Source organism: Eschrichtius robustus, chromosome 1 (assembly GCF_028021215.1).
Source record: "Eschrichtius robustus isolate mEscRob2 chromosome 1, mEscRob2.pri, whole genome shotgun sequence".
NCBI lineage: Eukaryota > Metazoa > Chordata > Mammalia > Artiodactyla > Eschrichtiidae > Eschrichtius > Eschrichtius robustus.
In genome coordinates this window covers 67,280,937-67,305,961 of record NC_090824.1, presented here as the reverse complement: position 1 = coordinate 67,305,961, position 25,025 = coordinate 67,280,937, and the positions used below count along the sequence as shown (strand labels likewise).

The 25,025-nt window shown below is 35.5% G+C and overlaps 2 protein-coding genes across 5 annotated transcripts in view; one reads left to right on the top strand and one right to left on the bottom strand.

Annotated features, from left to right (window-relative positions):
- AP4S1 (adaptor related protein complex 4 subunit sigma 1) overlaps positions 1 to 2,451 on the top strand; it is a 53,963-nt gene extending 51,512 nt beyond the window's left edge. Inside the window, exon 6 of the mRNA XM_068546608.1 lies at positions 1,911 to 2,451. Coding sequence (XP_068402709.1) covers positions 1,911 to 2,039 — 129 coding nt within the window. The 3' untranslated portion in view covers positions 2,040 to 2,451. The remainder of the gene's footprint in view (positions 1 to 1,910) is intronic.
- A 2,704-nt stretch (positions 2,452 to 5,155) lies between these two features.
- Positions 5,156 to 25,025, bottom strand: part of HECTD1 (HECT domain E3 ubiquitin protein ligase 1) — a 91,071-nt gene continuing 71,201 nt past the window's right edge. For 3 of the 4 annotated variants that reach the window (XM_068546443.1, XM_068546460.1, XM_068546470.1), the window contains 17 exons: positions 23,181 to 23,314; positions 22,186 to 22,308; positions 19,750 to 19,906; positions 16,641 to 16,863; positions 15,479 to 15,533; positions 15,064 to 15,246; positions 14,458 to 14,665; positions 14,288 to 14,373; positions 14,002 to 14,129; positions 12,250 to 12,451; positions 10,910 to 11,047; positions 10,027 to 10,634; positions 8,934 to 9,012; positions 8,715 to 8,808; positions 7,866 to 8,016; positions 6,230 to 6,374; positions 5,156 to 6,118 (listed from right to left, as the gene is read on the bottom strand). In XM_068546443.1, coding sequence (XP_068402544.1) covers positions 5,981 to 6,118; positions 6,230 to 6,374; positions 7,866 to 8,016; positions 8,715 to 8,808; positions 8,934 to 9,012; positions 10,027 to 10,634; positions 10,910 to 11,047; positions 12,250 to 12,451; positions 14,002 to 14,129; positions 14,288 to 14,373; positions 14,458 to 14,665; positions 15,064 to 15,246; positions 15,479 to 15,533; positions 16,641 to 16,863; positions 19,750 to 19,906; positions 22,186 to 22,308; positions 23,181 to 23,314 — 2,852 coding nt within the window. In that variant the 3' untranslated portion in view covers positions 5,156 to 5,980. The remainder of the gene's footprint in view (positions 6,119 to 6,229; positions 6,375 to 7,865; positions 8,017 to 8,714; positions 8,809 to 8,933; positions 9,013 to 10,026; positions 10,635 to 10,909; positions 11,048 to 12,249; positions 12,452 to 14,001; positions 14,130 to 14,287; positions 14,374 to 14,457; positions 14,666 to 15,063; positions 15,247 to 15,478; positions 15,534 to 16,640; positions 16,864 to 19,749; positions 19,907 to 22,185; positions 22,309 to 23,180; positions 23,315 to 25,025) is intronic. The other variant, XM_068546451.1, reaches the window with a different exon arrangement.

Here is a 25,025-nt window from a genome sequence, read left to right as displayed (position 1 = left end):
ATAATGTAAAAGAATATTTTAAAACTGAATGTATATATGTGTGTATAACTGAATCACTTTGCTGTACAGCACTAATTCACACAACATTGTAAATCAACTATACTTAAAACAAAAAACCTTGACACCAAAAAAAAAAAAGGGCACTAGGCTTTCATTGTCCTTAGTGAATACAACAGGGGGATTCTACAGGGCATTTTTTTCATGCAGTCACCTGTGCTTCCCAGCTCTGCCTTCCTTTATACCTGGCTGTCATTCCTACCTTGTCCTGGCTTCTAAGTTCTGGCTTCTGGGTCTGGTGAAGAGGATTGAGTCAAGCGCCTAATATTCCAGTCCCAATTTGGCCATGGACAGAGCAATCATCCATCTAATTGGAAGATATTATTAATAGGTATAACAGAGTAAAGCTTTTTTTTTTTCTGGGTCACTTAAGGACAGTTCCCATGGGCTCCTGAAAAAGTTTATTCTGCTGGAGGACTATTTGCACGGAGCTTAATGAGGTATTAACACAGAGCCTAATAGAAACTTAAAAGTCATTCCCAGGATTGTCTCATTCTCTATAGACGTACTTCACTAAACAAACACAATAGACTTGAACATCTGGAATTATTGGGAAGAAAAATCAGGTGGTAACGGCTCATTTTACAAAGATTCACTAATTATGAACTCCCGTAGTGCACTTAATCACTCGCTTGTTGAATGAAGTTTGTCTATTTGAAACAATCCGTCAGCTGTTTCTTGTTTTGTTCTGTTTTTTTTCTAAAGGGACCAGGATTGTGCTCTTTAGTGATGGAAACTTAAGATAGTAAAGCATAGAATTTAGAAACGTTCAACCATTATCATCTTCACTCTCAAGAGTTTAATCCTCTCTTCCAGAACAGGTCAGTTCTCTCTTCCAGTTCAATTTCACAAAAGTTAGGTACTCAAATGAAGGGACTCCTGGAGGAAGGACTTGGCTCTTTCTAATTAGCTAGACATCATAGTCTAACAGTGTTTTCTTCCTCTCCCATGCCCTGTACTAACTTTCCAATAAGAACATCAGTAAGCTAAAGTGGCTCCATCATTCTCAAATGAGTATTTTTAGAATGCTCCATTTATAAGAGGTACTCTCTTGAAAATCGGACTATTTATCTCCTTGGGAATTAAGTCAGCATTGCCTTTTCTTCACTCATTTCTCCTCATGGTTATTTTTTTCTTTAGCCTGCCTGACACAAAAGATGCTCAAGGTGCAGTATTGTAAAGGCATTTGTTTGGGTGGAGGTTTGAGGGCGGAGGGAGGATGTATACTCAGCAGCCTCAGGCCTCTCCTGAGAAGTCTGGAAGCAGAGCAGTTAAGCCCAAACTTTCGGATTAAATTCCAGCTCTGACAATTACTAGCCATGTGACTGTGGGCAATGGCTTTGAGCCTGTTTGTTCCTGTGTAAAACGAGGATCATGTTAGCATGTACATCACCGAGTCGTAGAGAAGACTGAAATAATACATGTAAAACACTCAACACAATGCCTGGAACATAATGAGTATTCAGTAAGTCATGGCTGTTACTGTTGTTACTATTGTCTGGGAAGACATTGTTCTTGAGGTCAGGTCACACTCTTACCAAAATTTATTTGCTTTGTTCTCCAGCTCTTAGTAGAGAGTCCGTCTCCCTCTGGCTAAAAGGTATAGCTGTTCCATTTCTATGTCTACTGTCCAGTTAGCCTAACCAAGGTGAAATTAGGTATATATGTGTACATGAAGGTAATAATTTCTAATATAAATACCAATTTTAAATTTAATTTCAGGAATTCTGTTAAAATAAAAAACAAACCTTCATGCTTAGACTAATTTACACTGGAAAAATTCCAGGCAAAGTCATGTTATTATTTACTGAATGTTAACATTTTTATAACTAATTTCCTTAATGTGACCCTAGATAATGTTTAATTTGGATAAAGTACACATCATTTTGGATGAGATGGTGTTAAATGGCTGCATTGTGGAAACGAATCGGGCAAGAATTCTTGCCCCTCTACTAATTCTTGATAAGATGTCAGACAGCTGAAAACAGAAAGGCTCTGCCACACAACATCGACTTATAGGAAATGAGGACACCATGGAATACCTCTCAACATCACTAGCCCAAAAGAATCTGGAAGACCAAACACTACAAAATGGGCTGTCCTTCCAAAGACATTTTAAATAGGTGTTTTCCACAGTTCCTAAACGGAAAACAAAACTGTATTTTAAAACATGATGCACAAAGAAAATTTTTCTCTAAACGGAGAGACAAGTTTTATTTTCTGACCATAAGCATTTTTTTCCTCACTTGTTTGTTTAGATTTTGTGGAGTACTGAGGGAAACTCTTTTGGTTTCTGCTTCCCTTTGCAAAGGGATAAATTCAGGAATAGCATCATGGGGTGGGAAGAAAATGTGGCACCTCTCTATTGGCCAATAAACTTAAAATTGACTTGAACACGCATAGCACTTTGAATAATACTGTTTTCTGAATGCTTTTTCCTTAAAAAGTCAAAATGTGTGTACCTATGAAAATTGCAGAATCAAATATTCTTTGTCAGTTTCTAAAAGCCTGATATCCATTTTATGGGTACTTGGCAACTACAATGACATCATGTAATTAACTCTATAGAGAACGTTACTACCTAATAATGAATCGCTAAGACAGCCCTTTAGCTATCCTATATGCCGTATTGTAAAGGGTTAGGCTTATTAGTAAACTTATTTGTAAATGAAATTTAGTTCAAAGTTTAAAAACAGAATGCAAGAGAGTATCTCTGTTCAGGTTGCCCTGAAATGACTCCATCTTCCCCTCCCTTTTATTCCTTCATCCCCTTCTCCTAGAATGTCTTGAAGCAAAGAAAACTGCTAAGTCACTATAGAAGAGCAATGCTCTGATCCTCCCAAACCTTTCTGTATATATGCTTTTGCTTCATAACAGTAGACGATACAGAACTGTCTTAGGTAAAAGCATGTTCATGTGCACGTTAGGGTAGGAGGGCAAGTACACTGGAGGACACAGAAATATAGTCTTGATACATGAAGATATTGGGCCATCCTATGGAATTCCAAGAGTTCTTTCACTTAACAACACTCCATCCTCCAAAAGAGGACGTAAATGGGCATTCTAGGCAGTAATTCATTCAGTACTGTTTGATTTCTCTCCCTCTCTCGTGTATGTGTGCATAAGAGGGATTTTGTTTAAATTCTTTATGTGTTTCTAAAAATTCACTTATATATTTCAAAGTTTGCATCTACCAGGCAACCAGTCAATAATGGACTCCAAAAGCAAACCTTAGCTGTTTTGGACTCATTCAGGAAGGCAGAGGAAAGGCTTCTGACCTGCCAGAACAGTGAATGGTATGCATTAAGTAGCCAAGGTCTGGGGAAAGCCCAGTCTAGATGAAAGTGCTTTGGAGGTCTTTCTGAGACATAATTAGTTGGGAAACACTGGCCTAGTTGGTAGGCACTTAATCAGTAGCACATTCGGGTAACTGCTGAAACTGGTACACCAGAAGTAACTAGGGAGTGAATAAAATTAATTTTGGGGTCACACCAAAATAGCATTCAAATAACATCTTGGCACAGATTTTAGTACCTTGAGAGAATAACAATTAAAAAAAAAATACTAGGTAGATACCACTGGAAAAAATACTCCAGAGGCTAGTGTATTTGAAGACCCAAGTAGATGTCTCACAATACTTGACTCATACACAAAGTGAACTCTAATGTGACTCTCTGTTGTGTGACAGGCTGTGTCATCATCTCACTTCAGGTTTATTGCTGAACTGTGACTACCAGCTTTAAGTGATTTTCAGACTCATGAAATTTATGTCTCAGACTGGTCAGCTTTACCTTGTTCTTGGACTTCTGGTTCTACAGGAAGATTCCTGACATTTCAGAGTTACTCACTGTATAAGACTCATCAACTTTACCTGCTGTAGTAATGTGCTAGACCAGGATTCAGCAAACCTTTTCTGCAAAGGGCCAGACAGTAAATATTCTAGGCTTCGTGGCCCATATGGTCTTTGCTGTAACTACTCAGTTCTGCCACTGTAGTGCAAAAAAAGCCATAGATTATACATAGATAAATCAGCATGGCTGTGTTCTAATAAAACTTTATTTATCTTTGGACACAAATCTGAATTTCATAAAATTTTCACATAAGATATTATTATTCTTTTTTATTTTTTTCAACCACTTACAAATTTTAAAACCATGTTTAGTTCATGGGCCATACAAATGCAAACGGCAGGCCACAGTTTGCTGACCCCTGTGCTAGACTAGTCTTGGTAAAAGCTGGCTATTGACAGACATTTTAGAGACTTAAATAATACACATAAACTGGATTTTAATTCTACTGCTAGTGTAAAGTTCTAGTCATGCATCCACGTATTGAGACAATCACCACCACTGTTTTCTGGATTAAAGCATAGGTCATACGTTTAAATATTGCTATTATGTTTTATTTTAACTTTTATTCTCGCAGAGAACTGTGAAGCTAACAATAAGGTAAATTATATAAATGCTGCCTCTGATTACGTAGTCACAACATTCTCATGCAGAGAACAGACACGCTACTCAAATGATTGACTGCAATGGGAGAAATCTCTTCTAATGTAGAAAGGGAACATACCTTTTAAACAGGTAAATTGTGGGCAATTCCAAAAAATGCTTTTCACGCCTATAAAAGCCATTTGGCTAAATCAGACCTAGTGACATTTCTTTTACCTAGATGCATAGATATGATAAGTCACAGGAAAATGGAAATATAGCCCCTTTTCAAAACCAGGAAATAGCATTATCCCAGTGGTTTCTTTTCACACTAACACAACATTCAAAAATCATTCTTGGATCTTAGACTTACACATCGCTGAAGATACAATGGTAAGTAGCATATTTGGTGTTTAAAAAGTTAACACAAATAACTTGGCTGTTTTTACCTGAAGAATACTTTAAAGACAGAACACTAGAGTTGGATCACAAGCATGTGAACATATATTTCTCCTAGCTTTCCAGTTTCAGTAAGTGTATTTACACAGAAAAATACATTTCTTCATGCAGTAATTTCAAAAAACTATATATCTCAATGATTCAAAATGAAAAGTATACAGTTAAGCTCGTAGGTCTGATGGCTGCAGTGAAACAGTCACATGACACAGTTTTGTATGCTGCAAACATTTTAATGATTATTGTTGAGAATACATTTTGGAAATTTTTTTACTTCAAACTGCAACAAGTTAAATAAATGTTTATAATATACAAAGAAAATACAACCAAAAGTAAAACTTGCTTTAAGTGTGCCTTGCATCTAAACCAGTGTTTTCTCCACCGCCTTAATATATCTTTATTTTTGAACTGCACAAACACACTTAAGAATTTGATCTTTATAGTATGGCATTTAGGAAATAAAAATATACTCCCACCGCAAAGAAATAAAAAGGCTGTGCATGATTATATGCCAAACAAAAGAGAGAACACTAGATATACTCTGATAGTGCAGGCATCATTAAAAAGGAAAAGAAAAAGCTTGAGATGCTCATTAACTCTCTGTGTTTTAAGGAAGCAGTATTTTTGACCAAGTAGCTTAAAAGCCAGCAAAACAGGCATCAGTGATGGCAACTGTAGTGTATGAAGTATGAAATGACAAACTTTACACAAATACACTGTTAGAAATTTACCAATGAACACTGAAGATCTGAGAAGCTGCTCTTTGGAACAGTCAAGTAGGACCACCTAATTCCAGTCACATGAGCCCTTGTAGCAACACAAAGTGTTCTGTGCTATATATACTTGCTGGCTGGATAGTTAAAGGATTTGTTTTGTCATTAGCAGCTAACGAACTTATTCCATGTGTTCTTAAAGCCTTAATGGTGGAAAAAAGGCAAGTGTCATTAGCATGGAGGATCATATACTTCTCTGCACACAAACACAAGAGGCTTCACTAGAATTTTAAGTCTCTGATGTCTCCCATTGCACTTCAAAGCTCAGTTGAGATGAAAGCCTTTCTCCATTGTAGCAGCTAGCAGGCGCTCTCTCATGATCTCCTCCGAAGAGTATTCCGGCAACTTTAGATAATGTACACATGTATTCACTGATGGGTAGCTTGCATCAGTAGCATCGACCTGCGGAAACAGAAGTGAAAATAACAGAAGACCATGACTTTAAATATGTATTTCTTTCAATCCTTAAGTATCTTAATTCCATTTAGATTCCCCAGTAGCTAGAGTTTGTACCTTGCGTACAACTGTGAGCCTGGGATGCAAGTTAGCCAGTCCACCTGGGGGTAGAGTTGAACAACCAGTGGTAAACTGCAGGAATGCCTTCCTCTCATCTGAAGACATGCCACATAAAACCCTCACAAACCTAAGGAAACCTGGGCTAAAAGAAGAAAAATAGTTATATTGATTTGATAGCTGATTTAAATGAAAAATACTACCATTACTGTATAAGCCAGCAAGAACCCTAAAAACGAATATCCGCATGTTGGAAGAACAACACTGTCTAGAGACTCTTGGGTAAGTATGAAATAAGCTGATACAAATTACTTGAAAAATATCCTTCAAAGACTGATACAGATAGACTGAAACACTGATGGAGTACAGGAATCAAATATGCAACAAAGGCAGCAAATCAGAAAAGCTCAAGATGCACATGCATAATTCACCCAAATACGGCTAAACTAGCAACAGGGATCTGAAATAATACATTTTTGTTACAGTGAAATAAAGTATCACTATATGCTACAACATGGATGAATTTCGTAATTATAGTATTAAATAAAAGAAACCAGACCTTAGAGAATACATACTGCATGATTTCATTTATTAAAGTTCAAAAGCAAGCAAAATTAATCAATGGGAATAGTGACTTAATGACTAGAAAAGAATAAGACGGGGATGGGGACTTCCAGAGTTGTTTCTTGTTCTGGGTACCATTTATACAGGTGTGTCCATTTTGTGAAAATTCTCCAGGATGTATGTGCAATTTGTGTACTTCTCTGATATGCTTCAATAAAAACTTTACTTAAAAAAAAAAAAAAGTTATATATACAATGTCATTTATGTGTAAAATAATAATACTTTCTCATTTACGTTACTTTGAAAACTTAAAAAATACAGGGCTTATAGTCTTAAAAAATGTCAGTGGTATGAAAGAAAAAACATCCGAGGAACTGTTGATTAAAAACATATCACAACTAAATACAATTTCCTGATGGGGGAGAATGGGAATGAAGTGAGTGCTATTAAAGACATTGCTGGAATAATCAACAAAGCTGGAATGTAGACTATAGATTAGCTAATAGTATGGAATCACAAATTTGCTAACTAGTATGGCTACGGGAGTATGGCCATATTCTGAGGAATGTACACTAATGTATTACAGAGTAAAGGTACAAGATATATGCAACATATCCTCAAATGGTTCAGAAAATATATGTGTGTGTGTGTGTGTGTGTGTGTGTGTGTGTGTATAAAGAGATAATGTAAAAGAAATACAGCAAAACGTTAAGTACTGGTGATTCTGGAAAAGGATATATAGGAATTCTTAACTATTCTTAAACTTTTCTGTAAGATTGAAATTATTTGAAAATAAAGCTTGATACAAAAGCAATAAAGCCTAAGGGTTTACAAATGACCCAATTTTTAAAATGATGAACAGGTAAAACACAGTGAGAAAAGGAATGTTAACATCAGCCAAGATGACTTTTTGTGTGAACTCAGCCTTATCAGTGAATACACATCTTGGTAACGGTGAGACTTAACTGCTTTCTCATTTTATGCGTATAATTCACTGAGTCATTTAGAGAACCCGCCATTTGATTTTGGGACATAAACAATTTGTTGATCTTAGAAAATAACCAACACATACCTATCACGTGTATAACCCAACTTAGGTTCAGTATAATTAATAATATCCTCTGCTGCCCAGGATGGCGACTGATTTCCACAAAGAATCATTTGGACTTCTTCATGGCTGAAGGAACTTAATTTCTCCATTGGAAAAACTTTATTAAACCCATCTACATTACACACACAGCAAAAAAACAAAAACAAAACACACAACTCAGTTTCTAAGTTATAATTTCAAAATAAATTGCAAATCAAGATACTCAACTAAATGGACAGAAGATAAATATTAATAAATATTTGAAAAAGCAAATATAAATGAAAATAGCTTGAAATAAAAACTGTGCTAGGCTTTTAAGTACAGAAATTTTTGCTTATTATCACAAATGTAGACAGGGAGAGAATATTCAGACACTATGGTCAGTAGCCGAATTCTAATAATTTCCCAATCAGTTCTTTATGTCATATAAGCCAGCCAAGGCTATGTTCTCATTTTTAAAACTAGTAAGTGATAAACAGTCCAGTGTATTTTGCGTCAATCTTTACTTGAAGAATTTAGGTTCTAACATAGTTTAACTCATCTTGATCATGTAATATTGAAAGTATGCAACATTATATCCACTTAACAAATGAAAAACTAGAAGCCAAAAGTGGGTCCCTCATTACTCAGGAGGACCAAGCTGAGGGTATGCTACAGCTTGAAAATGTTCCAACCTGTTCTGAGTACTCTGCAGGACCTAACTGTTGGGAAGACAAAAAACTAGAGGGCAAATCTAGAGATTACTAGCAATTTTTGAGCATAGCAGTACCTTAATTTCAGCTGTCTCAAAGTAAAAGGAGAGAGATTCAACTAAAGAGCCTTAAAAATTACCTCTAAAGGCTTCCATCTGTTTCTGAATACCCATATGCATACAAAAGTCAAACATCAAATCCACATATTCTTCTGCATTATCCATTGTTACCATCTGCAAAGGAAAATTTGTCAACGTAATTGTTAATATCTAGGAATATTTCAGTAGCGCCTAGTACAACTGGCCTCATTAAGAGGATTTTTCTGGACTTACAAATACATCAAAAGCAAAATTTGTACCTCATCTTCACCACTTGGCTTGAGATCCACAGCTGTAAAACCATATATTCTTGAGGAAGGGCAAAACTGGAAATTTAAACTGGGAGGACAGAAAAGGATTAGATTAACATTCAGCTATCATTGGTGTTTAATTTTTAAAACACTGCCGCCAAAACCATGAGCACCTCCCCCAACCCCCAACAATAACAAAATCACTATTCCAGCTTAGATGTTAGGTATGGGGCCTTTTAAAATGCAAAACCGTGTGCACAAAAACTATTTGGCCAACTGTTTACCAAACCTGGCTTTGCAAGCATTGCATGAAACATCACCTTTCATGTTTCACTTCCTCCTTAGGCACAAAATTAATAAACTATGGATTTTTGTAATGAATTATGGTAGCAACATGTTTACAAGATTTTTTTTTTTTTTGCAAAAGTAACTATTTTTTTTACTAAAGTTGTTCATGCTCTGTTTTTACCCCCGCCTCACGTCAGACCTTGAACATATGAACAACTTAATCAAACACAACTTCTCAATGTTATCATCAAAGAAAGAAGGAAAGGAAGGAAGGAAGAAAAAGACAGCAAAGCCTTGCAGTCAATCCCAAAATCACAGTTTAACATACCAAGGGTATAATAATTACATGTATATAAATTAATAGAATTTTATCAAAAGATCTACAGCATCTGAGTTAGTTAATGCAGCCACTGGGGATAAGGCTTACATACAAAGCAAACTATTCTGAGGTTTTTCAAGTAGGCTATATATATCAATTAGCTAATGAATTTGTCAAAATATTATTGGCTTTGGACTGTTTATACAAGATATATATAGTTAGCAAATTTGATAAATCAGATAATCTTTCAGACATCTGATGATTAATAAACTATATTCTGGTATTCTGAGTGCTCTCTTTATAATATTAACAAATCAAAGGATCAAATCAAAAATCGATATTTCCTAAAGCATCTTATTGTTAACAGACTGTATATTCATATATTGCAAATCAGTGAAGACAAAGGAACAAAAGCTTTAGAATTTATTCATCCATTAGGTTGAAGAGTATATATATATATATATATATATATATATATATATATATAAAGCTTACCCTAAATCCTCTATGCTAAGTGGAGGCCCAGAACCTGATGGATTCTTCAGCACTAGTTCTTGTAATTTTGTATTCTTCTCATCTTCAGAAAGTCCTTTGTTGCTTAAAATCTGGCGCCTCTTGATAGCAAGGTCTTTAATTTCTTTTAAAAATCTGGCTCTGTGTGGGTTTACTAGTTCAAAGTCTTCCCAAGTTAAAATTCCATTAAACCAAGCTGGGGGTTTTGGTTTGGGGGGATCTAGAATAAATTCTGATTTTGAATCCTCTTCAAAGCTTCCTACTGAGAGTGAATCATGACCTTCTTCTGTAGAGGCTTCAGACTGACTTTCAGTACAGTGTAAGTCTCTATCACCTCGTGACTCATAAATCAGTTTACTCATATTGCTTTTAATGTCACCCATACACATAAGTTTAAAGAAAGGTTTAGAAATAGGTAAGTCCACAAGTCTATTGTCTTGAATGCATTTGGCCAAGAAAATTCCAAGGAAATGAAAGAGTTTTGTGATCCTTTCAAGCTCATCACTATCTTGTGGAAATGGAGCTGTAAACAGTCCACATGATCTCTGAACATAGTATCCAGGAGGTTTCAATCCACCTCCAAGATCGACCTAATTTTTTAGAGGGAGAAATGCAAAAAAAAGGAAAAGATCCATAAACATTAAACATCTTAATTCCGCTATCTATAAGTATCTGTAAACACATTTCATTAAATAGGTTTTATAGACTAAATTTTACCCTTTAAAAGCATTTTAATAATATCAGGATTATTCAATAATAAAAGTAGAGTCAGAAAACCTGGCTTACATTCTGGAAGCATAACTGATTTTTAACTTTCTAAAAGCAGAATCGCAAATCAAATCACAAAATGGGAAGTAAATCTTACATGACGAGATTCATCATCTGGAAAGTTATCATCACAAAGCCAAGCTCCTAAATCAGTTCTCTGGAATTCTGCTGCCACCAGAGCATAAAATTCCAATGTGGGCCCCAAGCCAGTTCCTTCTTCTCCTAAAAATTCAACCTAAACATGAACAAATAAATTATGGGGGAAAGTAAGCTTAAAAAAAATGTTAATGATCCCATTCTTGCCAAAATCCAGTCCTACTGTAATATACTTTTTTTTTTTATAGTAGCAGTATAATATAAGCCACACAGAAGTTTTTATTCCAGTTTTTCTAAAGAGAAATTTGATTTGTTGTATGCTATTCCATATTTAAACACTGGGGTGAGCATTGTTCATACATCAACTTACTTCTCGCAACAAACCTACAAAATAAATTATCATGTCCTTTTCATACCAAAGGAAAACAAATTTCAGATAAAGAGGTTATATATCATTTGCTTGAGGAAATGATGGTATACAGATTTATATGTGTGTGCATGCGCACGCGTGTCTACTTGACACCAAAACCTAAACTCTTCCACTTATTTCTGACTTTAGGCAATCACTTTAAAGGTTTTTTATCCATACTCCGTGTATTCCAAAAATTATTTGAGGCAGCTTACAAAAACACACAGTGCATGTTTAAAAAATAATAATAATAATTGAGAATTATCTGGGTTAGAGGGCTATATGGGTAAGAAGAATAAGATGAAGGCATAGAAAATTCTTTTTTTGGGGGTGGGGGCGTGAGCTGGCGGCATGAGGGATCTTAGTTCCCCGGATAGGGATTGAACCTGTGCTCCCTGAAGTGGAAGCATGGAGTCCTAACCACTGGACTGCCAGGGAAGTCCCAGGCACAGAAATTTTAAAGTGAAAACCATAAGCCTTATAAATTTTCTAGAGATGTATTTATCATAATCAGTCTGTGATCCAAAAATAAACAAACCAGGTGGCTGACATCTGTGACAGGAGAGGTATTTCTTTCCTTGTCTCTCATATATAAGGAATAATATGTATATAGGATATAATCAACAATGCCCACAATAACATTTCTGCAGTAAATATATTGAATTTCTTACCGCCATTTGCTACAACATCTCTCAATATCTTCATGAGTGAAGATATTCTTTGCTGCTCATTAAGCCACGAGATCCTGACCCCTGAGGAGGTGAGCTGACATCCTCTTATGAAAGATGCTCTGCCAGAGGAGAAGGCCTTTGCACAGAGGGCAGAGAAATCCATCTACACTTCTATCTAATGCAGTTTTTTATGTGGTGGAAGACACAGACTGGTTCTCTAATTGTCAGTCCTGCACACTAAAAGAAATTATATAGAGGTACCTCAAGAACTGATTTCCGATCTGCATGTATTTGCATGACATTCTCAGCCCACTCCATCAGTGATTCACCACGTGGAACTTTTACTCTTTCATGCTTGAGACGACCAACACGAAACTCTCCAGGATCATCTCGCCTTACACTACTTGTGGTCCTTGTTCTTTCCACAGTGGCCTCACGTCGGTTTTGTAACCACACTATTGCTCTGAAATAGAAAAATACCTATGTAGTTGTAGCATACAGCAACAGCTGAATATACTACTAAAACAGCAACAAAATTCAAAGATTTACGAATTTTTTAAAAATAGTATTTTATCAGATAACCAAATATACTAATCTTATTTCCTTAAACAAATTGAGAAAATACTGAGTCTATATTTTCCCTTTTTACTTTAGCAATTAACAGATCAAAATAAAGGTCTGTGGTCCAACCCCACACAACACATAAAAATATAGACAAACTCATAATACATAAAATATAAACATTTCCTAAATCAGAGAATGTAAAAAATGGTTAAGCTATCTTTATTACTGTGATACAAATTGAAAGCCAACACAGAAACAGTGTTGTGATTTTGAAACATTTTCTTTTTAACAATGCAGAGTTAACCCATCTAGGATGGGAGAAAGAATCTTGAATTAAGAATAAGAAGATGAAAGATCTACTCTCCTGTGTGCTACAATATTTTTGGTACTCTCAGGCCAATCAGCTATGTACTTTGAGAATCAGTTTCCTCATCTATAAAATAAAAATCAGGGAGTTCCCTAGTGGTCTAGTGGTTAGGATTCGGGGCTTTCACTGCCATGGCCCACGTTCAATACCTGGTCATGGAACTTGAGATCCTGCAAGCTGTGTGGTGCAGCCAAATTTTTTTTTAAAAATTGAAAAAAAAAGCTCAAAAAAACAAAAAAAAACAAACCCACACATATAAAATAAAAATCATAACCAATGCCATTAATCACAGCGGGCCTATAGTGCTATGTGTGTAAATGCTTGGTAAATGATATGAAATGGTACATACAACAATGTAACTTAGGGCAACAGGCAGCTCCATTTAAATTATAACTTTTCTACATCTACTTTGAAAGTACTCTGGGTATTCAATCACTCAACAAGTATTTACCGAGCGCCTACAATGTGCTATACACTGCAGCTAGAGCAGTGAACAAAACTGCCAGAAATTCCTGCCCTCATGAAACTCTCATCTAGTGAAGGAGACAGAAAAACAAAAAGAAGTAAAATGGTATGTTAGATGGTAGTAAGAGAAAAATAAGGGCCAGAAGATATATTTCTAATGTTATCAAAGCTATTTGCAAGCATTAAATTTTGTATTCCTGGGAATTTCAGCAACTAATAATTTATGTAAGCCACTTAAATACTGTACAATAAATGCTAGCTAATGGGAAACACAGTACTTCAATCCACACTGCTTCAAGAGAGCTTATATCCAACTGGAAATCAAAAAATGTTTAAATGTTGACAACTCTTTTTTTTTTTTTTTTTTTTGGCCATACCTCACAGCTTGCGGGATCTTCGTTCCCCCACCAGGAATTGAACCCATGCCCTTGGCAATGAAAGTATGGGGTCTAAACCACTGGACCACCAGGGAATTCCCAAATGTCGACAACTCTTTACGAGAAAACAATATATTCCCTTCATCAATCTTGATATAAAGTATATATGTACATTTTGAGCTTATATAAAACATTTAAAAACACATTTATTCTAAAAATGTAAAACGATACACCTCCTACCTTGATGCACCAAATGCTGTACATGTGAAATACAGCTGTCTAGTTTCAAATGGTATTAGAAAAGGACACTTGCTGGTTAATTGTTCACACCAGTCTGGCAGAGCCCCACTTGCCAATGCCAATGGTTCCTGCAAATTAACAAATAACAATGTCTTAAAGCAATTATGAAAAAAGACAAAAAGGAGTCAATTCTTAACAGGAGAGATGGCGTGAGGTAGAAAAGGAAGGAGAGGCAATACATTCAAAGTCCAACAGACTGAAGAGTTCAACTATCTGGTTTTATTACCTCAATCTGCTGCAAAATTTTTGTTGTGATTTTTTTGCTAGTGAATTCATCTGGTGGAAAAGTAAACTGAGGCTGCTCATCACCTTCTGTAAAAGTAATAAAATTAATAAAAATATAAACTGACTTGCTTTTAAAAATGCCACAGAAATGAAACAAGGCTTCTTACAGACCTTCTTGGGATATTCTTGAATAAGGGTCATTTGCAACTATATACAGAATACGCAGAAGCTGAAGGACATCTTCTACTCCACAAGAATTCTGTCCATTGCCTGCTTTGGCCTGAGGTTGTTCTTTTGTCAAATTAAGAATATCACTACTTTGAAGAGTAGAAATGGCCCCCTGGTTTAACCCAGACTTTGTTCCATGCTCACAAAAATCCTAAAGAAACAATTAGGAAAACTAGCCATTAATCATTTTCAAGAAAAGCAATAAATATATCATCCTATTAGTATTAATGTGAAAAGGCTGGAATTCTTCAAAGAATTGCCTTCTTTTAAAATAAAAACAGTATCACCCAAGTCAAAGCTTAACCAAACTTTGTTCTAAACCAAGAAAATTCTCAAAATATAACCACTAAAAGCCACAGTTAAAACTACGTATTTACATCCAATGCCACAAACCATATTTGAAATTTTAGCATTGGCATATTAACAATGTTAATTCAACTTCTTTTTTTTAGTATGTCCCAATGAACTGCTCTTCCTCAAGAACATTTAAAAAGCTGCAAAGCACAAAGCCATTCCCAATCAAAATAGTGTTTTGATGCCAATATATACCTTATATGCAGCTATGAGCTGAGAACAATTTCTGTTTTTCCTAATACTTTTATTAGTGCCAGTTAATTTCCAGTGGCGCAGGAAAGCAGTGTCTGCATTCTTCTGCAGGTAGGTTATCAAGTCATTCTTTGGTAATTCATCAGTGCCAAGATACTGTTCCACATGCTCTATAGACCAACAACCCTACAATAGGAAAAACGAAACGTTGGCCTTTCCTGATTACAAAGTCTATGCTAGTTCACATGCATTACATAAGGTAGCTTTAAGATCATGCATTTAACCTAATCTAAAGAATCCCATGTTGCTGATTTCTCCCTTAATTGTTCAATTGAAACACAGCATTAGTTTTTCTTTGCTTTTCTTTTTCTTTTACTAAGTAGCCAAGAGCAAGACTCATTTCCTAAAAATAACTTACCATTTTTCCATTTTCCTTTTCTTTGTCAGAATCCTTCATTTCTCTGTACATAATTCTAAATATGAAAATATTATTCAAGTTAATTCATAAATCAAATGATTTGTGGTTATTTCTAATAAGCCTTCAATTCTTTAAAAACATGTATGAATGAGGACATTCATTAGCTATATGCTTACATGAAATACTGAACTCAGGGAGAATTTATAAGAAAACATATTAATTTGTTAAACATAGGGAATAGCAGGAATCATATTCCTGAAAAAGAGTTATGGTTTATAAATTGAGCATTATTAAGAAGAAAGCATATATCAAACCTAGAACTTTTAAAGATATAAAGTAATATGCCATATCTTGTATTGTAACTTCCATACATTGTTGTAAAAATAAAATAAGATGTGTTCGCATCTGTGTCTAGATGGAAAGAAGGATAAGAATAACAAGGACCAAGAGGCAGTTGAGATCAAATTTTATATTCCAATAAAAACTGAAGGATGAGAATGCCATGACGACCTTCTGTTCTATCTCAAAAAGACCTAGATTACTTTATTGGACATTATCTAAGATTATCAGTGATGTTAAGAGAACATCAGAAAAATAAACTAAGAAAAGTGAAGTTACATAGGATGACTATAATTATTTATAATATTAAATTATTTATATTATTAAATAACAAATATTATTATAGGTAATACTGAGCACCCTCTACATCTCATACAGTACTGAATCTACATATATTAATTCATTGATTCCTCACAACCACTCTCATTTTACAGATTAGAAAACGAGGTACTATAATGTTAAATAAATTTGCCAAAGGTCATTGATAATTATTTACTGAATGAATAAATGAATGAACAAAGAGAGGCAGGTTTAACTCACAGACCCCAAAGCAAATAACAGAAAATATTTACTACTTCATACACAATCCCAGTCAAAGAGTTCAACAATTATTACATAAGGAGCTAGTCTAGATTATTTCTAAAGTTCCTCCCAGTTGTAAGCTTTAACCTTTCTCCATCCGTAGTCAGAAATGCTCTTATCTGTTCCTGTAAACCAAGAGAACTAAATCTTTTCTGTTCCTATAATACAAAATATAGAAAATATTTCTTGGCTCATACACTATGAAAATATCTACTTAAAACATTAAGTTAAAATCTCTTACGTGTATGTTGGCTCCCAAATACGCCTAAGTTTATCTGATTTCACATTGCCGTTACACGACAACTGAAGCAATTTCTGCACATAGTAAAAGATGGTTGATCTGAAATTAGTGAGTGGTAATTCAACTTCACGAGTTGTTCCAAGACCTGTTACTTTCAAAGTGAGGGCTAATCGAGGTGACGGAGTACATTCAACCTCTTCCAAGAGCTCTGAATGAGGTGTTCCTAAAAATATGGAAGATATGAAAAACAATTACACTAAAATAAGCAGTCCAGAAAGAGCACTGCACCAAGAGACAGGTTACATGAAATCTAAATGTTTCTGCCGTATATCAGCTAAAGATGTCAGCTACTTAAGATTCTCCTGGGGACTTCCCTGGTGGCAGAGTGGTTAAGAATCTGCCTGCCAATGCAGGGGACACGGGTTTGAGCACTGGTTCCTGGTCAGGGAAGATACCACGTGCTGCGGAGCAACTAAGCCCGTGCGCCACAACTGCTGAGCCTGAGCTCTAGAGCCCGCAAGCCACAACTACTGAAGCCCACGTGCCTAGAGCCCATGCTCCGCAACAAGAGAAGCCACCGCAACTAGAAGCCCGCGCACAGCGCCCCGGCTCACTGCAACTAGAGAAAGCCCCCGCGCAACAACGAAGACCCAGTGCAGCCCAAAATAAATAAATAAATAAATAAATAAATTTATTTATATATTAAAAAAAAACCTATAGCTAGTGTCAATCTTATAAAAAAAAAAAAAAAAAAAGATTCTCCTGGCCTCAATATTTTTGTTTTTTTAAAATGGGAAGAATACAATTAGGTTAAAGACAGTGTACTAGAGAAGAATTTATACATATGATACGAATCTCTAGTTTTTATTAGGATATACATGATAATTGTATATTTCAGAACATTTTATTTTTATGAATGAGAAAACTAAAATTATTAATAATACTACATACAGAGAAAACCACATACTCAGTTAAAGACCTATCAACCTTTTGCTTACATTGAATGAGTCTGTTACAAGGTAAACACACACACACACAAATACAATTAGTTTCATATGTATTTAGTGATGCACTCTTTTTTTTAATCTCAGGAATCTTTTCCTCATATCATGATATAGTTTTATAAAGTATTGTTTTATACACTGCATGACATCCCATTGTACTTTACCAGAACCATATCTGTTATCAGACATAATGAAGGTCATTTCCAATTTTTAAAAAATACTTCTGTAGTCATCTGAGTGCAGAGCTAATACTTCTATAGTACCAATCTGTAGTAGTAAAAATATGAAATACATTGCTAAAGAACTCTATCGAAAAGCTGTACCTATTTATACTCCCTAGAATAGGTTTTCCTTTTTGAAGGGACCTTGGAACATCTTGATTCATACTCATTCTCACCATCATCCTACATCATATACCTCACATTATACTATAAACTGCACTTATGTTCATATTTAACATAGGTATCTTTTTATCAAGTAAAAAGTACATTCCACAGTAACATTTAAGTCTTCTTGAAGGATAATATACTGATTACAATAGCTGACATTTATTGAGACACACATCAGGTACCATGCTAGACACTTTACATATCTCACCTCATTTAAACCTTTTAACTACCTTGTCAAACAAGGACTTTATTTTCCCCATATAAGAGATAAGGAAAGCCAGGCTTACACAGATTAGGGGATTTGCCCAGTGTATTAGTTTCCTATTGCTGCTATAACAAATTACCACAACTGAGTGGTTTAAAACAACACAAATGTATTATCTTGTAATTCTAGAGGCCAGAAATCTAAAATGGGTTGGGCAAGGCTTTGTTCCTTTTGGAGGCTCTAGGGAAGAATCCATTTCCTTGAGTTTTCTAGCATCCAGAGTCCTCCCATGTTCCTTGACTCATGGCCCCTCATCACTGTGATTGCTGCTTCCTGTTGTCAAATCTCCTCTGACTCTGACCCTCCTGTTTCTCTCTTATGAGGGCACTGGTGATTACACTGGGCTCACCCAGAAAAACAGGATAATTTCTCCATCTCAAGATTCTTAATCACATCTACGAAGTCTCTTTTCTCATGTTAAGGTGATATATTCACAGATTCTAGAGGTTAGGACCTACATATCTTTGGGAGGGGGCCATTAGTGTGCCTACCACACCCAAAATAGAGTTGTAAGAGATGGAGCTGGCACTCGGGCTGACTCTGGAGGCCATAACTAAAACCACTATATAGCTTTTCAAAGTAAAAGCTGCATGGGAGTAATGCTTAGCAATTTTGATCCAGTAGAAAACAGAATACAAATTATCTACCTTTAAATGAGTCCTTGCTTTAAAATTTATACAAATGTAAAACACGGTGTGTTTTTAAAATACTATAATTTTATAGCCAAGACATGGAAGCAACCTAAATGTCTATGGACAGATGAATGGATAAAGATGTGGTGTGTATATATACACAACAGAATACTACTCAGCCATAAAAAAGAATGAAATAATGCCATTTGCACCAACATGGACAGACCTAGAGATTATCATACTAAGTGAAGTAAGTCTGACAGAGAAAGACAAATACTGTATGATATCAGTTATAATGTAGAATCTAAAATGTGATACAAATGAACTTATTTATGAAACAGAAACAGACTCACAAATACAGAAAACAAACTTATGGTTACCAAAGAGGAAAGGTGGTGGGGGAGGGATAAATTAGGAGTTTGGGATTAGCAGATACAAACTACTACATATAAAATATATAAACAACAAGGTCCTACCGTATAGCACAGGGAACTATATTCAATATCCTGTAATAAACCGTAACGGAAAGAATATGGAAAAGAATACATACATGTATAACTGGATCACTGTGCTGTAAACCAGAAACTAACACAACATTGTAAATCAACTATACTTCAATAAAAAATAAAATACTGTAATTTGCTCCTTTTAAAAAAATCTGTATTTTTTTTAAGGATGCATGGCTGATATATAGTTTCTCCTGAAACCTTTTACTTATAACCTGCATATACAAGTAGTACCTTACTTTTTTAAACTATACAGTACTACTTTATTTGGTACCTATTAAAATTAAACCACAAAAACTAAAATATAGTATACCTGGGGGTGGAATTTCTAGATCAGTTGTCTGCTGGACATTAGTACGACCCGGTCTAGGATCAAAAGCAGGAACCAAAGCTGAAAACTGCCGCTTTAGTACATAATCATCATCCCATGTTCTCCGGCGTCCCCCTTTAGTTTCATACTCTTCTTCTTCCTATTAAAATAAAATTCCACGTACAAACATTAAAAGGTAAAACACTTCATTACTGCTAAAGTGATACGCTATCTATAAAATAAGGTATATGTCAAATACTTCTCTCTAAAGGTATTACATGTCCTTATTCAACCATATTTCTTAAGCACAATATGAGCCAAACGTGTAGATACATAAATTTCTTAATGATTTAAGTTTATAAAAAGTAAGCCGCTGTATGGTTAAAATTTCAAGAGTCACACATCTGGTAATAAAGCTAAATGAAAAGTCAAAAAAAGATAAGTAGCTTTAGTGATGGTTACACAAATTTACACGTGATAAAATGACAAAGAACCATACACACACATTGGACCAATGCCAGCGTCCTGGTTTTGATACTGTACTCTAATTATGTAAGATGTAACCACTGGAAGAAACTGAACAAAGGGCACACAGGACCCTTGGATCTTTGCAACTTCCTGTGAAGGTATAATTATTTTTAAATAGGCTGTTTTTTTTAAAAAAGTGTAAACTGTATTACATACTGAATTACATACAAAACAGATACGGTGCTTGGAAGTTGCTTTAAATTACTATGGGGCAAATAGTTCAAACAAGTTCGACAAAGTGTTGATCTGTCAAATGATGGGTTCTTGGGGAGTCACTGCACTATTCTTTCTACTTCTAGCACGTTTGAAAAATTCCATAATAAAAGTTTTTTTAAGGAACATTTTCTCCTCTCCTTCACTTTTTGTATCAACAAAAAAGAGATCAATGAATTGTAAATACTGTAAATGTCTGATGTAATAATTTTTAAATAATAATTATCTATATACTTAAATGTACACATATAGACCCCTCATATTTTGAACACTTAATTGAAATTAACCTTTATAACAAATCAAACTGACATTTGACAGCTCTGGAACCAGAATGTCTGGGTTTTTATCCTGGATCCAAAACTTCTATGTGTGATCTTTAGTAATCATGAGGCAGGAGATACATGGGCTTCAGGCTGGACACTTACAACTAGCCTCCTGTTTGCACTTCCTGAGACAGGAGATAGGTGGGCTTCAAGGTTAGATATTTAAAACCAGCCTCCTGTTTGTAATTCAAAACAGAAATAACAACAGAAACAGGGTAAATATCCAGGCTTTGTCTCCTGAGGACACTCTAAGATAACAGTCCCTGCCGGGACAGAGAGGGTCTAATCCCTGTTTGAGTAAAGATAAAGAGGTCACATATTTCCCATCCTTGGGGCGAGGGAGACACTGCACATGCGCAGAAAGGCTCCTTGGGGGTCAAAAAGGAGGAGGCACCACCCCATAATATGCGATGCCAAGGCCCCCCATAGGTCTCTGGGCTGGAATCCATCTTGGAAAAAAGTAGCGCAGGCATGTTGGAGAGGGCCCTAGGGCAGGTCAGGTGTGGAAACAGAAACCAGGTAATTGGCTAAGGATAAACAAAGACCCGGAAGAACTGCCCTATATAAATGACTTAACCGCCTCTTCACTACGCTCCTCATTAGGGGGGACACCCACACCCTTTCTCTCCAGGTGTGCATCTCTGCCTTGCTTCTGTCTTAATTAAACAAACTGCTTCTCTGTGTTCTCGCCCACTTGTCGTGCTGTGTCTCTAATAATAAACTTTGTACCTGTTTTTACAGTTTCTGCCTCCTTAAGAAATGCATTTTTCAACGGGGCCAAGAGCAGGGGAAAATTTGCTTCTAGCTTCTAGTCCCTGCTGGTCTGGTGGCCAGGATTCCTGGTTTTCATCCAGGCTACCCAGGTTCAATTCCTGGGCAAGGAACTAAGACCTTGCTTCAAGCCACGGCTCACTGCTGCCTCTCCAAGGTCAATCACTTTACCTGAAAATTGGGACTAATAATCACCTCAAAGGGTTGTTGAAAGGACCGAATTAGTTACTATACATAAACAGTGCCTAGCACGTAATTAATGATAAATGTTAGTTAATAGACTAACACTTCTATTACTCTACTATGAAAACTTAGAAAATAGCTATTAACCATTTTAGTATATGTTTACTGCCGCCCAAAGGCCAAGATGAGCAGGTTTCAAGTAAGAAACTCCTGCATGCGCTATGTATGGTAGAACAGTCATGGACTCCATCTGGAATATGGGACCCAAGCAATTGGGCAAGTCTCTTTTTGTTAACTCCATTTAGTAGCTTCCTGCCCTCACCCTGCCTCTGCTGTATATTTTTCTAGGCATTTTAGTCGGTGCTTTACTGTGAAAAGGGAAAAAAATACACTGTAGAGAAGGTAAACATAAAGATATTACCTGCTCCCCAATAGGTCGGCTCCCCGCTCCAGCTGGGACCTGTGGTAGCTGAGAGGTGACAGCATGGTGTGTTACATCAGAGCGGGAGCCAGCTCGACGCTGCAGGGATGGACGTCTCAGAATCTGATACAGAAAATGTAAAGAGACATGTCTAATTATCTGACCCATATATATCCCTATTCAGCCTTGACCTGAACTATAAACCTATATTACCAAAACTGTCATTAGAAAACTTCATATTCATTAGCCATGTACAGAAAAGTTACAAAGTGAATGTTTTAAATTCATCATGCATCATATACTAACCTTCACAAGAAATGTGCTAATATTCTATATGTTTTCTAAGCAAGATATACTAAAAGCATTTTTTGGAGTTCTCCACCCCACTATAACTCAACTTATGAAAAAACATGTTTTAATCTAGAAACATTTTATAAAGGGAAATAAAAATTATACAAGAAGTTAAAATAAAAGGCGTTTTCAGGCAACAGTTCAATTTGAAGACAATCATAGTTATCAAACACTAAGAGTTATGGATCATACTGCCTAAGCTTGGGTCCTACTTTTCTACTTAACTCTAAATAATAAGGGCAAATTATGTTTTCTATGTCTCTGTCTCATAGGTCTGTGTAAGGACTGATGAGATAACATGCAGATACTGCTTACAAAACAGTAGGTACCAAAAATTTCTAAGTATAACTGTTGTGGAAGAACCATGAAAATTATATTCTTTAGGATTAGTGCAGTTCTTCACACTTTAAAACCTGTGAAAACATCAGATGTGACATTGTAGTGTTTTTCAACTATAACCAATTTATTTTCTTCCAAAAAATGTCATAAATGCTCAGATTAAAAGTGCTTTTCTTAATTAACCACACTTTTCATACTGGTGCCATATCGCTTGCTTCAAAGTTTAACCAGGACTTTGCTTTTCCTCTCTTCATTTCAATTATTAACACCCTGTCTTAGTTGAGAGAATGGGGGACTCTCTCTACCATAACCTCCTCGTATTCTTGGTCCTCCTGATTGTCATCTTCATTTTCATCATCTTCCTCATCTGGCTCCGGCAAGTCCTCATCATCATCTAGCTCAGCTAGCAGAGTACTGGCACGGCAGCTATCAAGGAAATCTAGAAAACAAAACCAACGATCTTCCTCTTAACAGAATTAACAAAGCATAACAAAGTAACTTTGCATATTGATTTTATAATACAAAGGTAAAATTCCAAAGGGACAAGTATAAAGGCCACATCTAGTACTGCCACTCTTCTACCACCACACATAACGGATGAGTAACAATGGTAAATAGTCACAAGCATGAAAACAACATGGGATAAAGGATGGTCATAAACTAAATCTGTATCTACAAAATCATTTTTAAAAAGGTCAACAATATGGGGTATGTTAAAAAATAAAAACAATCCTATCATTATTCTCTGCACAAGTCACAGGAAACATAAAATGGTGGAAAGAGAACACTGGAATCATTCGCTCTGTCAACAATTATCTGTTGAGTACCTACTATGTGCCAAGAATTCCGTTAGCCACCAGGTATATGCAGTTGTAAACAAAATAGACATGGTCTGAGCCCCCATGGAGCTTACAGGGCAGAGAGGCATTTAAAAGTAAACAAATGAATACATAAATATAAACTGTGAAAGATCTTACGAGGGAAAAGAACAGAATTAAATCGATCAGAGAGAGACCTGAGTTTATCTATGTGACTGGGGAGATTACTTAATGATAATGACTACTTAAAGATAATGCCTATTTACTATGGAATAATGTTAGGTACCATCTTTCATATTATGCAAATTATCTAGCACATAAAAAAGTTCAATAAACTTGAATCCCTTTTGTCTCCCTCCTTCTTAGGATCTCTTCCCTTCACCCTTCAGTAAAGATAAGGTCAAATTTACATTGCCCCACATAATGAAGATGCTGAGAAGCTGTTCCCCACAGGAACTGAAAACAAAAGGAGGAATAATGGGTCTAAAACAAGGTAAGTTTTTACTGGATCTGGAATTAAAAAAACTTCTATGGATAAGAAGACAGTAGAGTAGTATATACTCTATATTCCAAAAGAACATCCAGAAAACAATTTATAATTATTTAGTAGAAACTTGCATTTGCAAATTTCTGAACCAAATATAATTTTTTAAGTCTAATAATTATATAGGACTAAAAATTCAATGCCTTTTACTGTGACTTGCCATTGCTTGTAAGACATATTCTGATTTCAGCATATTCACAGCTAAATTGGCAACATTTTTTCCTTAGTGACATAAGATAATCTTATAATTAATGGCATCTTAAATTTGATGAAATATATTACCCCTAACATACGTAAAGTGCCATCCTGCAATTTAGGTAGTGGTTCTCATGAACATGATGTGGTAGTATACAAAATAAATCAATTCCACTTTTTGGTTTATTTTTAAAGGAAAAAAATATATATATGTATATATAAATTCCACCTCCTATATGTTACAATTCACTGAAGTCAGAGGTTTGTTTAACTCATCTTCCCTTTTTTTATCAGAGTATAAGAATATTATATATACATATATTTTCAAAAAGCTCCTTATTTTATACATTTGACCATATTACAGAATCAAATCATGTCCCTCAAAGTTTGCATATATAGAAATTATTTTATAAGGCAGATGTTACTCTGATCCTTCATATAGCAGCACTCTCAAAGAGTCCTCCAGTTTTAGAAACGTAGAAAAGGAAATTTTAATCACTAAAGAATAATTTTTAAAAGGCGACCAGTAGCCCTAACTCTTCAATATTCTTTCCCACTAGCATACCCACAACTTTCTTAACACTTCACATGAT